Source organism: Oncorhynchus nerka, linkage group LG6, assembly GCF_034236695.1.
Source record: "Oncorhynchus nerka isolate Pitt River linkage group LG6, Oner_Uvic_2.0, whole genome shotgun sequence".
Lineage (NCBI taxonomy): Eukaryota > Metazoa > Chordata > Actinopteri > Salmoniformes > Salmonidae > Oncorhynchus > Oncorhynchus nerka.
Genome location: NC_088401.1, coordinates 46,868,327 through 46,887,353, shown reverse-complemented (window position 1 = coordinate 46,887,353; position 19,027 = coordinate 46,868,327). Strand labels below are relative to the sequence as shown.

Below are 19,027 nucleotides of genomic sequence, written 5' to 3'. Positions count from 1 at the left end.
ATTGAGCACACAGCCATTCAATCTCCATAGACAAACATTGGCAATAGAATGGCCTTACTGAAGAGCTCAGTGACTTTCAACATGGCACTGTCATAGGTTTCCAACAAGTCAGTTCATAAAATTTCTGCCCAGCTAGAGCTGCCCCGGTCTACTGTAAGTGACATTATTGTGAAGTGACAACGTCTAAGAGCAACAACGGCTCAGCCGCAAACTGCCTCTGGAAGCAACGTCAGCACAATAATTGTTTGTCGGGAGCTTCATTAAATGGGTTTCCAAGGCTGAGCAGCTGCACACAAGCCTAAGATCACCACGTCAGCTGGAGTGGTGTAAAGCTAGCCACCATTGGACTATGGAGCAGTGGAAACGTGTTCTCTGGAGTGATGAATCCCAATTCACCATCTTGAGGTCCGACAGATAAATCTGGATTTGGCAGATGCCAGGACAACGCTACCTGCCTGAGTGCATAGTGCCAACTGTAAAGTTTGGTGGAGGAATAACGGTCTGGGGCTGTTTTTCATGGTTCAGGCTAGGCCCCTTAGTTCCAGTGAAGGGAAATCTTAACGCTACAGCATACAATAACATTCTAGACGATTCTGTGCTTCCATCTTTGTGGCAACAGTTTGGGGAAGGACCTTTCCTGTTTCAGCAGAACAATGATCCCCATGCACAAAGCAATGTCCATACAGAAATGGTTTGTCGAGATTGGTGGAAGAACTTGACTGGCCTGCACAGAGCCCTAACCTCAACCATAAGACTCCTGAACAGGTGTCCCGCCACCTGCCAACCCCCTCTTTTACACTACTGCTACTCCATGTTTATCGTCTATGCATAGCCACTTTAACTATACCTACATGTACATTTTACCCCAATTAGCCCGACTAACCGGTGCCCCCCCGCACATTGACTCTGTACCACCTGTATATAGCCTCGCTACTGTTATTTTACTGTTCTTTTTATTTTGTATTTCTTTACTTATCTATTGTTTACCTAATGCCTACTTTTTACTTAACAATTGCACTGTTGGTTAGTGCTTGTAAGTAAGCATTTCACTGTAAGGTCTACACCTGTTGTATTCGGGGCACGTGACAAACTTTGATTTGAACCCCATCGAACACCTTTGGGATGAATTGGAAAGCCGACAGCGAGCCAGGCCTAATCGCCCAACACCAGTGCCCGACCTCACTAATGCTCGTGGCTAAATGGAAGCAAGTCCCCACAGCAACATCTAGTGGAAAGCCTTCCTAGAAGAGTGGAGGCTGTTAAAGCAGCAAAGGGGGAACCAACTCCATATAATCGCCCACGATTTTTACTTTTGGTCATGTAGTGTACCTCTGTGTTGAATACTTAAATGGGAAGTGCACACACTGATTTAGACTCGTTCTTTGGCTTGCTCCTCAAGAAATACTGGCGGCCATGACAGAAGCCAAACATGAGTTGGCTTAGAGGTGTGGCTTGATGTGGTTGTTTCTTGGGTGTGCCCTTGTCACCACCAAGACACACCTATCTGTCAGAACCGTGCCTACAGCCATTTCCCCTTCTTCGATGAGGTTTAACAGCGGTTGGCATCCAATAAATGTTGCATTGCTGCCACCAACTATACTGAAATAGAACTCCCTTTTGCCTTGCTTGAAAAAGTGAATCGACAAATACCCTACCATCTAACCCTACACTCATTAAAAACCCACCACCCTACTCCACTATTTAAACCTATCTAGTCCTACCTCAGGCCAACAGTCTGAAAGGACGGGACACCACCACTCAACACACCCTGTAAGTCTTCTGATGTCAAATCTTGTACACCCAAATATTTCTCTGCAGTTGCCACCACTACCTCTATTTTCTGCAATGTAAGTTTCACCCCTGCAGTACAGTTGATAACCATTGCTATGAATGCTAAATAGCCAAATCGCATATCACTATTTGGCCTTTCCATCTGTACTGATACAGATCTAGTACACACACACACACACACACGACTCCCCCTAGAATCATCTTCTTCAACTTTCTTCACTGCTTCAGCATACGACACCCTCTGCCTTACTCTAACCCTGGTAACCTCAACCTGCCTCTCTCGCAGCGGACAGTTCAGATTCCCAACCCTACGGGCACCCCTACAATTAACACATACCGCTTCTTTCCCCAATGCTACACATTCGTTTGTCTCCCTTCTGCACACTTCTCACACCTTGGAACCTCCCTCCTGCACACTGCTGCCACATTCCTATAAGCTTGACACCTGTAACAACGTAATGTATTTGGCACATAAGCTCGTACGGGATAACTGAAATATCCTAACATGAATTTGTCGGGCAGGGACTCAACATCAAAACTCAAAAGAACAGACAATGACTCTTCTGTTTCACCACTCACGCCACCCTTTCTGTGTCACACCAAATTACAAGCATCACAAACACTGGGAATCTTCCCCTTCAGTTGGTCCACTTTCACCGCGACCACAGTGATCACTCCTTTCAATTTGCTCGAGAGCAAAACAAGTCACATCTCTTGTCCCAATTAACACAAAACCACTCCAGGTTACCTTCACTGATTCCATAGCACCCAATTGTTTTCACCCACCCTGAAATCACAAAAGGCAGGCGTCCACCTTCTACAAAAATGTCACACTCATCTTTATCCTCTGAGGATTTCACCACACCTGCTACCTCCGATAATTCGCCCTTAATTCCATTTCTCCTCCAGACCTCGATCCGGAATTCGATTCATTCTGCTTACACTTTCTACCATTCTTCTTTGACAAACCATCTTCCTTTTTCCCCAAATTTCCCCGACACAAGCTCACCCTCTTCCTCGCTCTCTTCGACTTCCTCTGCCTATATATGTCTCCTTATGATAATATTGAACTTCTCCTAACATATATTTCATTTTTGCCCTCTCAAGGGACACCATTTCAGCTGTTTTCCCCCACTCAACCACAACTAACAAACCTCCTGCACGTTGAGTTCAATAACTACAGGCAGATAGATGTATGGTGAGATGTAAGAGGAAGCTTTGAATAGGTCAGTAGCCCACAGAGTAATATGAGAATGCAATTGCTGAATAAACAACCCTTTACATAATACAATAGTAGCAGTGTTCAGCTAATATAACAATGTGCACCTTTCATTGTCATTCCCAGCTGATGCAGATACTGTACCTCTCCCTCCCCATATTGACGGATACCATTCAATTCAATAATACAAAAGACAATACAAGTCAAAGTTGTGTCTAGTAAGAATTTTATGCCAAGTGCCAGGTTTCTCTACATTTACAGACAGACAGATCAGTTTCAAGCCCGTCTGTCAGTCTGGACATCACATCAACTTGCAAGCCTCCATGTGTTGGCTCCATACATGTTTCTGTGAACACAGTCACTGTTCTATTAACAGTGGTAGTTAGGATAGGTAATATCTGACACACAAACAGGTACTACGTTGAAGTTTGAACAGGTCAGACTAAACCTACCTAATTATGGTCTCCCCATCACGATGGTTGGTGAGCAGGCAAGAGGTGAGGCCTTTGCCAGTGCCCCATTGATGGGCATGGCAGTGCAGATCAGCTCCTGGCCCCTCAAAGATACTGGTCGGTCACACACACAGAGCACTGATTACGTTATTAATGGTTGTTATGGTTAGCCTGTTGGAACCAACCTGATCACTGCATTCACCTTTCTATTTCACTTCCGATATTATGATATTATGATATCGGAAGTGAAATAGAATGGTAAACGCAGCGACCAGGTTGGTTCCAACAGGCTAGATTATGAAGGTGAATTGGGACAAAACTCGAAACTGTTTTGACCTTCGACCAGGTCAAATTTCATCAACCTGATTCCATTTATAGGAAAGCTCACAGTGGGGGCATATCTACGTGATGCTCAGAGTTCCCTTGCTGGTCTTTTCTATGTTGCATGTTCGGCTGCAAACTGGACATCTCTCGAACAACTGCAGCAGGCAATCCTTATAAACACCACCTCATCTTATGAGGTGGTGTTGGGAGGGCCTGTAACATGGGGACAGCCAAGTACAAAGGTTTTCGATAATGCACTTCACAACCAAAATGACTCTACTACTCGTATCTGCTTGGCTGGGCAATTAACCTACTAGTTCATCGAACCGGGTATTTTTTCACACAACACACATTAACATTGTTGATGAAGCCGTCTGTGTCATCAGGCAGTAACTCGGGTCAAGCTAATTCTAGGTCGTCCGTAACCTTAAATTAGGGGTGTCAAACATACGAGGGGGTCCAATCCAGCCTGCGGGTGGTTTGAATATAAAATATAATAAAAAATGACAATGTAGAATAATAGTGAAGATTAAAAAAACTATGAAATAATACACCCATCTCATATGTATATACTGCACTCTATACTATGCCACTGTATCTCAGTGCAATGCCGCTCTGACATACATGTATATATATTCTTAATCCATTCCTTACTTAGATGTACGTGTATTTGGGGTATATGTTGTGAAACCGTTAGATATCACTGCACTGTCGGTGCTAGAAACACAAGCATTTCGCTACACCCGCAATAACATCTGCTAAACACGTGTACGTGACCAATAAAATGTGATTTGAAGTTCAAGTTGAGGAGTGTTGTGAAAGAGTAAGAACATTTCAGCGAGACAACTTAAAAGAAAAATCCAATAACGGTAAGATAGTGGAATGTATTATCCTACTTGCTATGGGCGTCACGCTTGACATTCGGACCAGCGATGTCAGTCCGGAGAGCATGCTGAGTCAGACAGCACAGTGGGTTCGACGAGGATTTCGTACTGAGGAAAGCCGTATTGCATGCTCAAGAATGTGCTGGTTTTCATACCACTGCTGCCATTTGAGAACATGAACACACTCCTACACTTCGAACAACTGACTCGAGAAATAAGCTAATCAACTGTGTCTGCAGCAGACGTGATACCATCTGTCAAGGCATTGAAACACCTGCTCAGCAAAACTGCCGACACAGACCGTGGGGTTAACTTACAAAAGTACTCGAGGCTGTGAACAAGCGATTCGGTGGTATTCTCTCTGAGTCTCTTTACGGTGTTGCATGATGCTAAGTACAAGGCCGCTACTTCGATGCAGACAAGAAACAGGGTTTACATGAAATGTTACAGACACAGCTGGACAAGAAGGAAACGGACACAGTGACAATGCGCACAGAGGAAGAGAGGCCACGGACAGACAGAGCTGAAACTTCACTGCTTGACATGATGAAATCCTGGTTGAGAATGAAACGACTGAACAACGAAAAAGCACAGCAAGTAAGTGAAAGAAATAGGGTTTGATTTAGTTTTACTGGTAATGGGGACATACGTAAATGCCAACAAAATAACTTTTTGGTCAGTGTGGTGTGGTGTGCGTGTAACCTTTATTTAACTAAGCAAGTCATTTAAAAACAAATTCTTATTTACAATGACGGCCTACCCCGGCCAAACCCAGACGACGAAGGGCCAATTGTGCACTGCCCTATGGGACTCCCAATCACGACCAGATGTGATACAGCCTGGATTCGGACCAGGGACTGTAGTGACGCCTCTTGCACTGAGATGCAGTGCCTTAGACTCCTGCGTCAATGTGTGTGTGTTAACTATTTAACTGTACTAGAATGCTTAAAAGGCCGCTAAAATGTAAAATATTGGTTATTGGTATAATTTATTTTTGGCAAGGAAAATATTGGATATCGGTATCAGCCAAAAATGTCTCATCAGTGCATCCCTAGTTACTACATGACTCTTTTGTCTTCAGCGAGGTCCGGATGGCCATACTGAAAACGTGTTATATTTCCTTGCCATCAACATTTTATGAAAATAGAATCCATTGTTTTGGGGATTTTCGATGCTTCCTGACTGTCTAGCTTTCATTCTGGTTGTTTTATTGAGCTGGACACAGTCAATAAACTGTATAAATGTAGGCCCATTATCATTTCTACACAGTTTCGATTTGGTTTGAGTAATTTTCAAGTATATTGAGTTCATTTTCCCCAGCGACGGGATCCAATCCGGCCTGCGGGTGGTTTGAGTAATTATATTTTATATTTTTATACACTACCGTTCAAAAGTTTGGGGTCACTCAGAAATGTCCTTGTTTTTGAAAGAAAATAACATTTTTTATCCATTCAAATAACATAAAATTGATCAGATATACAGTGTAGACATTGTTATATTGTAAATGACTATTGTAACTGGAAACGACAGATTTTTTTATGGAATATCTACATGGGCATAAATAGGCCCATTATCAGCAACCATCACTCCTGTGTTCCAATGGCACGCTGTGTTAGCTAATCCAAGTTTATCAGTTTAAAAGGCTAATAGTACCCGCAAAACACCAGTCTCAACGTCAACAGTGAAGAGGCGACTCCGGGATGCTTGCCTTCTAGGCAGAGTTCCTCTGTCCAGTGTCTGTGTCCTTTCGCCCATCTTAATGTTTTCTTTTTATTGTCCATTCTGAGATATGGCTTTTTCTTTGCAACTCTGCCTAGAAGGCCAGCATCCCGGAGTTGCCTCTTCACTGTTGACATTGAGACGTGTTTTGCGGGTACTATTTAATGAATCTGCCAGTTAAGGACTTGTGAGGCGTCTGTTTCTCAAACTAGACACTAATGTACTTCTCCTCTTGCTCAGTTGTGCACCGGGGCCTCCCACTCCTCTTTCTATTCTGGTTAGAGCCCGTTTCCGCTGTTCTGTGAAGGGAGTACAAGTACTGAGTACAAGTACTGTGAAGGGAGTATCTTCAGTTTCTTGGCAGTTTCTCACATGGAATAGCCTTCATTACTCAGAACAAGAATAGACTGACGAGTTTCAGAAGAAAGGTCTTTGTTTCTGGCCATTTTTAGCCTGTAATCAAACCTACAAATGCTGATGCTCCAGATATTCAACTAGTCTAAAGAAGGCCAGTTGTATTGCTTCTTTAATGAGAATGGGGCATAATTGTTTCATCACCCCCAACGTTTTCAAATGATTACGGAACCTATATGGATTGAACATGCCTCCACAGCCAAAGTTTTATGGTATGCATGCTCTGCCGAAGAACCCTAGTATGTGGAATAGGTGCTTGGAGTTCGTCGGTCCCCAAGTCTGCACCAGTAACGCTAGTTTGGTGTGCAAAGACCGGTGGTAGTGAGTATAGCCAGAGATACTGGAATATAATGACCTCTCTGGTATAATTTTGCTAACGTTATTGCTGATTTATGTAAGTAGCTATCTTTTAATAAAACGAGAATGAGTAGCTAACGTTAGCGTACTCATTACAACTTAATTAGGTCGTAGCTCATAAGTTTGTGTAGATACTGCTGGTTATGTGACGTTAAAATTTGATAATGATGGCTAACGTTATCCTACAAGTCGGATTTGCAAGTTAATTGTCTACATACTTTTTTATATACATTTGAGCCAATCAGTTGTGTTGTGACAAGGTAGGTGTGATATACAGAAGATAGCCCTATTTGGTAAAAGACCAAGTCCATATCATGGCAAGAACAGCTCAAGTAACAGACACATCTCCACATCAACTGTTCAGAGGAGACTGCGTGAATCAGGCCTTCATGGTCGAATTACTCCAAAGAACCCACTACTAAAGGACACCAATAATAAGAAGAGAGTTGCTTGGGCCAAGAAACATGAGGAATGGACCGGTGGAGTCCAAATTTGAGATTTTTGGTTGCAACTGCCACTCTGAGACGCAGAGTAGGTGAACGGATGATCTTTGCATGTGTGGTTCCCACCGTGAAGCATCGAGGAGGAGGTGTGATGGTGTGGGGGTGCTTTGCTGGTGACACTGTCAGTGATTTATTTAGAATTCAAGGCACACTTAACCAGCATGGCTTCCACTGCATTCTGCAGCAATACGCCATCCCGTCTGGTTTGGGCTTAGTGGGACTATCATTTGTTTTTCAACAGGACAATGACACAACACACCTCCAGGCTGTGTAAGGGCTATTTGACCAAGAAGGAGAGTGAAGGAGTGCTGCATCAGATTACCTGGCCTCCATAATCAACCGACCTCAACCTACCTTGAAATGGTTTGGGATGAGTTGGACTGCAGAGTGAAGGAAAAGCAGCCATCAAGTGCTCAGCATATGTGGGAACTCCTTCAAGATTGTTGGAAAAGCATTCCAGATGAAGCTGGTTGAGAGAATGCCAAGAGTGTGCAAAGTTGTCATCAAGGCAAAGGGCGGCTACTTTTAAGAATCTAAAATCTAAAATATATTTTGATTCGTTTAACACGTTTTTGGTTACTACACGATTCCAGATATGTTATTTTGTAGTTTTGATGTCTTCACTATTATTGTACAATGTAGGAAATAGTAAAAATAAAGAAAAACCCTTGATGAATGAGTAGGTGTCCAAACTTTTGACTGATACTGTATATCTGCATCAATTGAGTCTTCTCAGAGGAGGAAAGGGAGGACCATTCTCCTCAGTGAATTTCATAAAAATACAAATAGTAAAACATTTAAAAAGTTGTCATTGTTAGATAAAACTATACTAAACATATTCACGTGACCAAATAATTTATTTAAACACACTGCTTTACAATGAAGGTCTAGAGTAGTCTCAACAGCACTCTGTAGGATAGCACCATGGTGTAGCCGGAGAACAGCTAGCTTCCGTCCTCCTCTGGGAATATTGACTTCAATACAAAACCTTGGAGGCTCATGGTTCTCACTCCCCTTCCATTGACTTACACAGTAATTACGACAACTTCCGGAGGACGTCCTCCAATCTATCAGAGATCTTGCAGCATGAATTGACATGTTATCCACCCAATCAAAGGATCAGATAATTAATCTAGAACTGAAAGCACAAGCTACAGCTATATAGCACTGCAGTGCATACAATGCAGTGAGTAGTTGACTCAAAGAGAGAGAAAGACAGCAGTTTAACAGTTTTGAACAAATTAACTTCTTCAAAAATGAAGGAAAAGCAAGAGAGAGATAGCTATATTTCATACTTTTTTTCTTTGCTACCAAATGCAACTAGCTAGTTTAGCCTACTCAAACACCCGGCTCAAACAGAGGGAAGCTATGTTAGCTAGCTGGCTATGACTATCCAACACAACACTGGAACTCTTCCAAGTCAAGGTAAGCTTTTGTTTTTACAAATTTGATTGCCCCCGGAGCCTGCCGGTGTAACTGCTAAAGTGCTTACTGAACTGCTTACTGATTGTACACTGTAACGTTACTCCATGATTGTAGCGGGTTTACTAACGCGTTAGTTCTATTAGCTATGAAGATGTGGATGTCACTTAAGGCATAAGGCAGCCCAGTTGAATGCAGTTGTACAATTGACTAGGTAGCCCTCTCTTTCTTTCTTTCTTTCTTTCTTTCTTTCTTTCTTTCTTTCTTTCTTTCTTTCTTTCTTTCTTTCTTTCTTTCTGTTGGCTATGACATTACTTTAGCTAATATGGTGACAACGATGTAGGCTGTGTGTAGTGGTTATCATATGATTTGGCATGGAATTTTTTTTTTCTTCGCCTGCTCACACACAGCTGATGTGTTGTTCATTGAAGTCCATAAGTGGAGGGAAAAGGTGAGAGGAGGAGAGTGCATAGATGCGAGAAGGAATGCAATGTGGCTGTTATGAAAGTGAACTGTGTTTACGTGTGATCAGGGGTGTAATCAATCCGTCGATTCTGTTGAAAAATCTTTCTTAAACGGAAGCAAACGAAACGGGAATAAACATACCTGAATTTGTCCAATAGACAATAGACACTCTTGCCTGCATTAAGAGTGTGCAAGGCAGTACTGAATGTGTCACTATCTGTCCATCTCTCACTGTCTGTTTCCTCATATTTTTCTCTCAACCTATGTGCACCTACGTTGTAAACTTTGATTCGTAGGGCTAGTTGTAGTAACCTCATGATGGGTATAGCCTAAACCTATCGATGTTACATTGAACTGGGTGAATGGAATATGAATGACAGTCATTCAACATGATGTAATAGAAATAAAGCCATGCTCATGAAAAAATAATGTGGGTTCTCCCTGATCAGTGTTTTTTGTTGCAGGGGAGGCCCTGAGTGGAACCAGTCAGAGGCCTCAGAGGGGTCACTCGAGTTTTTTCATACTCCGTTTAAACTTAATTCAACAGATCGAATTTGGCAAAGTCACATCCCTTGCTTTGTGTCACAAACTTACAACAATCATAAACCATCAGCCCATATTCTTCACAAATTGCCCTGAGCCTCTGTGGTAAACACATACTGAAACCACACATTTTAGCCCGTTTTGTTCCAGGGCTGTTCTAGGGCTATTGTTAGTTAATGACTTCAGTAAGACTTCAGCACAGTGAGTCCCAGAGAGAGCAAGGCCACTATAACTCACAGTTCCACATTACTCCAGGGGACCAAACAGGAAAGCAGCAGGCTACCTTCACTCCCCACGCAGGGAGGCTGGAGGGAGGGGAGGCCCTGTTCAGAGTTCCAACAAGACGAGGAGGACACAGAGGACGAGGTCCATGGAGGTCGATCAGGGCCAGTTCAGCCACCTCAGTCATCAACCGAGTAATTACCCTCCCTCCTCCTCTATATCCTCCACACACACACACACACACACACACACACACACACACACACACACACACACACACACACACACACACACACACACACACACACACACACACACACACACACACACACAGCAGCTGCTCTCCTCACCCGCCCCATGGATCAGGCCGACCAAGGCCAGCACAGGAAGGGCTGGGGGCTCCGTCCCGCTCACCGCTCCTCACAACTTCTCAGTCTTTCAGCATCACTGGACCGGAGCAGATTTATAGTGGTGCAGGCGGCAGGACGTCTATTTCAGCGGTCTCCTTGACGAGTGCTTTGGCAGAGAATGCCCGGTCTACAGTCCCCCAGCAGCCATCCCTCCTCAATCTCAACCAGAAGTATTTCGCAAAAGCTACACTGCCAAAACCCTCTACCCCCCTCTCCAACCACCTTCCAGACAGAGTTCATTCTTTTACCACACAACCTCACACACTGACACACACACGCAACATTAATTTCTCATTGTGTCAGAGGGGGGTGAAACCCCCGACAGTGTGTGTAAAATAATTGAACACTGGATTAAATTACCGGCACTATAAACAAGCACCAGGGTGTAGTGTGACAGGAGCAGCCGGTAAAGAATCCTCCCTTTGTTCTCCTGAGGTTTGATATGAAACCTGACAGAAGAGCTGCTGGGGTTCTGTAATGCTAACAAGTCATAAATTGGCATTGTTACAATGCTCACTTGTACATTTTCATTTTGCATCGGTTACGTAATTGAAACCATATTCTTTTAATAACGCCAGGGCTGCCAGTCATGTCGGTTCTGTCAAATATAATCACATCTAGGGGCTAACGTGGGGCCAGTAGGCCTCCTGCTTTACAATCCCTCTTAATGTGCACTGTGACTGTAGAATCAAGGCTAGGTCACACTACTAGACCAAGGTACCGGGGAAATGTTGTCGTCATTTTATATGGACATGTCTTAGTAACATTTCAGGGAGTATGTCTGATATGGGACAGGTTTGGAGTTATTCAATTAACTGGCTAAGGTATGAAAGAATATAGAGAGCTACGTATTCATTAAAGGAGTCACAGAGAATTGGAGCATAAGGCATGTGTGTATGTAATGTGTGTTTACATGATGTGTATGAAATGTAAGCGTGTGGACATTGACTAGGGATGAGATCAGACGCTCCTTGGCCCTACCGATGACGATGAGGGTGTAGTTAAGGGCGATGCTTCCGAAGCCGTTGGTGACACGGCACATGTACACCCCCGCATCCCCCAGCTCCACCTCTTTGATCTTCAGGCTCTGTTTCAGCACCCGGTAGCGGCTCCAGCCCGGGTGGACGTTACGCCCGTCCTTCACCCACAGGATCAGGGGAGGAGGGTCACCCTCTACGGGGCACGCCAGCCGCACCGTCTGCCCCAACCTCGCTGTCTGGCGCTCCTCCAACTGACGACTCACCCACGGGGGACCTGAGAGAGAGGCAGACAACGATCACATTATTTTGTTCTCTACAGCTTTTTTATATAAAAAAATATCAGAATCAGAATAATCTTTATTCGCCAAGTTCATTTACACATACTCGGTGATACGGTGCTGCTAGTGACAGGCGAGGTACGGTGAACATAGAGCTGTAAGACAATGAGCAGTGGATAAACAAATATACAGTTTTAGCTACAGTATCAATATACGTCTATCTAAATGCAGAGAGGGGAACAGAGTGCAAATGGAGTATAGTGCAGTTATTTTGTGTGCAGTACACCCTTTGTCACATTGGATCATGATGTCGTGGTGTATAATCACAGACACAAATGATAGTTTCTCCTACAGGTACATTGTTTTGTGGATTACTTATTCAGAGGAGTTAGTCGCCAGACCTGGGCATCTGGTAAGACATACTAACGTTCTGCTAATGAAAATAGCCTGCAGTGGACGAGGGTCCGTGTTTGAATCATGCTCCAATGGCCTTGATGCTGGACAAGCAGTTCAATTCATACAGCAAACACTGTCATTGGAATCATAGCATAGTTTCCTTTCATAATTCCCTCGATTTTTCATGACATTTCCATGTTATTCTATCAATGTGCCTTGCATAGCCTATTTGCTGGTTAAATTATTTAAATTAACTGACTATAATTCCACCATTCAAGAATATTCAGTACTGTATGTTTCATTTGCAGTTGAATTCAAACACACGTTGATTTTTTGCTGCACCTTGTAAATAAAACACCTTCGTTTATCATATGAAACATTCTATTCATTCTGTTGCTGCTGTCGACACAGGGTCTAATGACTTTGGGCAGGTGAGCCAGATGAACCATGGAAAATAAAATGGAATTAGAGAGGCAGACCAGAGACCTGCTTCCCCCTAACTAACACTAAGCGTGTCTCTGAGTCAATTGCTGTCTGACTCGGTGAGGGGGGGCCCTGTGTCAACTTCACTCCACGCACATGCATGCACACACCCACACGCACACTGTACGTGCCCAGGCCCCCAGACACAGATGTGTAAGAAGGTGTGTATAGAACCGGGTTAGGCTACCCCAAGGGATCTTTCCTATCAGCAAAACAAACCAACTTGGGTACGCCTAAAGTCCACTCAAAAACATAAACCTTCTCAAGAAGAGCGAGGGGCAACTTTGGGGTCTTTTACTCAACTATTTGAGGGGGATTCTCTTTTTTTTTTTATACGGTCCTTGCGTGCACAAGGTTCTTTTCATCCTGTTCATTCAGAACTCCGAGACTCCCATGAGAGCTCCCTTTCCATTTCCTCTGGCCCTCCTGAGCTGCCTCAGCACTGGGGCCCGGGTGTGTGTGTGTTGGACGGCAGTGGGCCGGGGTGTATGTGTGTGTGTTGGACGGCAGTTAGGTGGTGTGTGTGCGTGTTTGTGTGTATGTAAGTGTGTGTGTGTGCGTTGGACGGCACCGCTCATTCATGCCTGGTACTGTCACATCCTGTAGCAGCACCAGCAGCTGCTGTGAGAACTGCCAAGATTATAGGAATCTAAAAACAAAACTCCCTCCTCTAAAAAAAAGTATCTCTCTCTTTCGCTCTCTTTTCTCTCTCTTTCTCTCTCTCTTCTCTTTCTCTCTCTGCGCTACACATCTCTGTGGAGGAGTGAAGTGTTTTCACCTGGTGTCTACTGGTTGCCATCCAGGAAAGTGGCAGAAAAAGTAAAGATTGTTTTGGTGCTGGAATTAAATTACAGCACATTCCATAACGTTAGGCCGAGAGGGTTTCACTGACTGCACCAAGTATGGAATACAATTCCTCCATCTCCATGAATAGAACATAAAGGTAGACATTAAAGACCTATTCCAGCAGGTTTGAATGTTAACACAGCATTCTCTCATAAACTGATCCTTACATTGACCTTCGCTAATTCACCTCACTGGGAAAAAGGTTGGCTTGAAGACATTCATACTGTATGTAAGATTTGGCTTAGTATTTGCTGGTTGGTTGGTGTCTGGTTGTCACACAAGTTGGCTCAGACTGGCGGATCGGCGTTGAAGTGGCCTGGGGAGCTGAGAGAACGGTGGAGAGGGGCGTTGGGCCGCTCTTGGGTGCTAACAGACACTACACCCCACTGTAGACACACCGAGGCTGGGGAATGGATGGGGGATGGAGGGGTGGACAGACAGAGACTCCTACTACCACTCTGTGAGCCTGACACACACACACACACACACACACTGCTGGGTGCTGAGAGAGATCAGAGACAAGTACTCTAATGTAACAGGCCTGGGGGGATCGTAGGGCAGGGTGGGAGTGATATGACTGTCTGAGACTTGGTCATGGCCCCCTAATGTATAGAGTGTGTGTGAGAGAGAGAGAGAGAGAGAGAGAGAGAGAGAGAGAGAGAGAGAGAGAGAGAGAGAGAGAGAGAGAGAGAACCTCCACTAATACACCCACCACCCAAGCCCCATCCTGCAACCTAAGAGCCATTCACCAGATGCTCCGCATGCTCTGCTGAAACCTAATGGTCTGAGCCTAAACCACACGGATAACAACAGTGAACACTATGGAACACAAAGCTTTGACTATCTCATGCTGGAATATACAAGGTCTGAGGTCATCTGTCTTTGGCCTGAAGAGCAGAAACCCAGATCACCAAAATACAGACATTGTCATCCTACAAGAATGACAATGTCTGTATGGTATAGAGGTTGCCCTCTAGGTTACAGGGAGTAGGTAGTCCCATCCACCAAACTACCAGGTGTGAAACAGGGAAGAGACTCAGACTGTTCATTTGGTATAAAGCAGACCTAACCCACTCTATTAAATTAATCAAAACAGGAGCATTTTACATCTGGTTAGAAATAAATAAGGAAATTGTAAAAAATGTAGCCATGTGTGCTACCTACATCCCCCCAATAGAATTCTCATACATTAACGATGACAGCTTCTGCATCCAAGAGGGGGAGATCAACCACTTCCAGACCCAGGGACATGTACTAGTCTGTGGCGACCTAAATGCCAGAACTGGACAAGAAACTGACGCTGTCATTCCCTCAGACAAACCATCAAACAGGCAAAGTGTCAATACACTAAGATTGAATCGTACTACATAGGTTCTGACTCTCGTTGGATGGGGTAGGGCTTGCAAACTATTATGGACTATTATGGACTACAAAGGGAAACCCAGCTGCGAGCTGCCCAGTGATGCGAGCATACCAGATGAGCTAAATGCCTTTTATGCTCAGTTTAAGGCAAGCAACACTGAAGCATGTATCAGAGCACCGGCTGTTCCGGAAGTTTACATACACTAAGTTGACTGTGCCTTTAAATAGCTTGGAAAATTCCAGAAAATTATGTCATGGCTTTAGAAGCTTCTGATAGGCTAATTGACATCATTTGAGTCCATTGGAGGTGTACCTGTGGATGTATTTCAAGGCCTACCTTCAAACTCAGTGCGCCTCTGTTTGACATCATGGGAAAATCAAAAGAAATCAGCCAAGACCTCAGAAACCTCCACAAGTCAGGTTCATCCTTGGGAGCAATTTCCAAACGCCTGAAGGTACCATGTTCATCTGTACAAATAATAGTATGCAAGTATAAACACCATGGGACCACGTAGCCGTCATACCGCTCAGGAAAGAGACCCGTTCTGTCTCCTAGAGATGAACGTACTTTGGTGCGAAAAGTGCAAATCAATCCCAGAACAACAGCAAAGGACCTTCTGAAGATGCTAGAGGAAACAGGTACAAAAGTATCTATATCCACAGTAAAACGGGTCCTTTATCAACATAACCTGAAAGGCCGCTCAGCAAGGATGAAGACACTGCTCCAAAACCGCCATAAAAAAGCCAAACTACGGTTTGCAACTGCACATGGGGACAAAGATCATATTTTTTGGAGAAATGTCCTCTGGTCTGATGAAACAAAAATAAAACTGTTTGGCCATAATGACCATTGCCATGTTTGGAGGAATGAGGGGGAGGCTTGCAAGCTGAAGAACACCATCCCAACCGTGAATCACGGGGGTGGCAGCATCATGTTGTGGGGGTGCTTTGCTGCATGAGGGACTGGTGCACTTCACAAAATAGATGGCATCATGAGGCGGGAAAATTCTGTGGATATATTGAGGCAACATCTCAAGACATCAGTCAGGAAGTTAAAGCTTGGTCGCAAATGGGTCTTCCAAATGGACAATGACCCCAAGCATACTTCCAAAGTTGTGGAAAAATGGCTTAAGGACAACAACGTCAAGGTATTGGAGTGGCCATAACAAAGCCCTGACCTCAAGCCTATAGAAAATTTGTGGGCAGAACTGAAAAAGTGTGTGTGAGCAAGGAGGCCTACAAACCTGACTCAGTTACACCAGCTCTGTCAGGAGGAATGGGCCAAAATTCAACCAAATTATTGTGGGAAGCTTGTGAAAGGCTAACCCGAATAGTTTGACCCAAGTTAAACAATTTAAAGGCAATGCTACCAAATACTAATTGAGTGTATGTAAACTTCTGACCCACTGGGAATGTGATGAAAGAAATAAAAGCTGAAATAAATAATTCTCTCTACTATTATTCTGACATTTCACATTCTTAAAATAAAGTGGTGATCCTAACTGACCTAAGACAGGGAATTTTTACTAGGATTAAATGTCAGGAATTGTGAAAAACTGAGTTTAAATGTATTTGGCTATGGTACACGTAAACTTCCTACTTCAACTGTATATACTAGGCGGTGTCAGAGGAAGGCCCAAAAAATTGTCAGACTCCAGTCACCCAAGTCATAGTAAGCATTTCACACCTGTTCTATTCAGTGCACGTGACAAATACAATTTGATTAACTGAGAGAAGAGTCCCATCAGCAAGCTGGTCCCGGGGCTCTGTTCACAAACACAAACAGATTCTACAGAGCTCAGGAAAAGCAGCCCAATTAGACCCACACAAATCATGAGAGAACTCGACACATTTCAAAGAACAAACCAAAAAACATTGGCTTTGGCAATGTAAACCTGTTTCCCCTGTGGATAAAGCCTTTTGAATTGAATTGAGCTAGAGAAGGGGGGGGGGATTTTACTGAGATAAGGAATAAGGGCAGTGTGGTGTGTGAGAGGAGGGAATGTTGTCTTTTTTTACACATATACATATTTGCCATACTTTTTAAAATGATGTTTCACATAAATTCTGAACCTGTGTAATCGCATAGTATCTACAGTTGTAAGTTAAATATTTTTTTACTGAAAGTATTTTTATATTGTTGATTGATTGACTATGGTTTTCCAAATCTCCAGTGCTATTTTTATGGCAAATTATTTAGATAGATGTTGTGATTTTTCAGCCATTCCTGAACCTGTGACCAGGAAGAAGCTCCATAGAGGCAATACCAAAATAATTGATCTAATGATTCTGTCTCTTCATAGCAAAATCTGCAGAGCTGACATGGTTGTTTGCCCCATCCACATAATGTTCTGTTTGTGGCACCAATTTTGTATAATAATTTAAATTGAAAAACTCTTTTAAGTTTTGACTCAAGTGTTGTTTTGCTTATCAGTTCATAAACCACGTGCCAAGGAATCGGCACATCGAAAATCTCATCCCAACTATTTTGCAACCTGTATTGTGCCTCGGTCAACATTTTGGTTCTCAAGTAAAACTGATAGATTTTTTTATTTATGAAAATAATATTGTTGTCAATTTTGGTCTTTAACAAAGGGCAAACAAACAATTTCCCTACCTTCTCCCTTCTCCCCTTTCCACTTTTCTCCTCCATTTTTGCAGTAATGCTGCAATCAGTTGGTTGTAATTTTGGATAGAGCAAACATTTCCATATACTATATGTTTGTTAACTGCATGTTTTCTGTATTATTTTGGTCAGGTCAGGGTGTGATGAGGGTGGGTATACATGTATGTGTTTAGCCATGTCTAGGGTTTTTGTATGTTTATGGGTTTTCCTGGTCTAGGGGTTTATATGTCTATGGTTGCCTAGATTGGTTCTCAATCGGAGGCAGCTGTTTATTGTTGTCTCTGATTGGGGACCATATTTAGGTAGCCATATTCCTTGGACAGTTTGTGGGTTATGGTCTATATGTAGTTGCCTGTTTCAGCACTCGTTGTTTATAGCGTCACGTTGTTTTTTCCCCCTTCTGATGACCAGGTGGCGAATCGCATCTCTGCATGTCTGGCAGACATATCAGTGTGGATGACGGATCACCACCTCAAGCTGAACCTCGGCAAGACGGAGCTGCTCTTCCTCCCGGGGAAGGACTGCCCGTTCCATGATCTCGCCATCACGGTTGACAACTCCATTGTGTCCTCCTCCCAGAGCGCTAAGAACCTTGGCGTGATCCTGGACAACACCCTGTCGTTCTCAACTAACATCAAGGCGGTGGCCCGTTCTTGTAGGTTCATGCTCTACAACATCCGCAGAGTACGACCCTGCCTCACACAGGAAGCAGCGCAGGTCCTAATCCAGGCACTTGTCATCTCCCGTCTGGATTACTGCAACTCGCTGTTGGCTGGGCTCCCTGCCTGTGCCATTAAACCCCTACAACTCATCCAGAACGCCGCAGCCCGTCTGGTGTTCAACCTTCCCAAGTTCTCTCACGTCACCCCGCTCCTCCGCTCTCTCCACTGGCTTCCAGTTGAAGCTCGCATCCGCTACAAGACCATGGTGCTTGCCTACGGAGCTGTGAGGGGAACGGCACCTCAGTACCTCCAGGCTCTGATCAGGCCCTACACCCAAACAAGGGCACTGCGTTCATCCACCTCTGGCCTGCTCGCCTCCCTACCACTGAGGAAGTACAGTTCCCGCGCAGCCCAGTCAAAACTGTTCGCTGCTCTGGCCCCCAATGGTGGAACAAACTCCCTCACGACGCCAGGACAGCGGAGTCAATCACCACCTTCCGGAGACACCTGAAACCCCACCTCTTTCAGGAATACCTAGGATAGGATAAAGTAATCCTTCTCACCCCCCTTAAAAGATTTAGATGCACTATTGTAAAGTGGCTGTTCCACTGGATGTCTTAAGGTGAACGCACCAATTTGTAAGTCGCTCTGGATAAGAGCGTCTGCTAA

At 44.0% G+C, this 19,027-nt stretch overlaps 1 protein-coding gene across 1 annotated transcript in view; it reads right to left on the bottom strand.

The window, feature by feature from the left end:
* LOC115130489 (fibroblast growth factor receptor-like 1) overlaps positions 1-19,027 on the bottom strand; it is a 63,813-nt gene that overhangs the window by 17,252 nt on the left and 27,534 nt on the right. Inside the window, exon 3 of the mRNA XM_029661677.2 lies at positions 11,707-11,979. Coding sequence (XP_029517537.2) covers positions 11,707-11,979 — 273 coding nt within the window. The remainder of the gene's footprint in view (positions 1-11,706; positions 11,980-19,027) is intronic.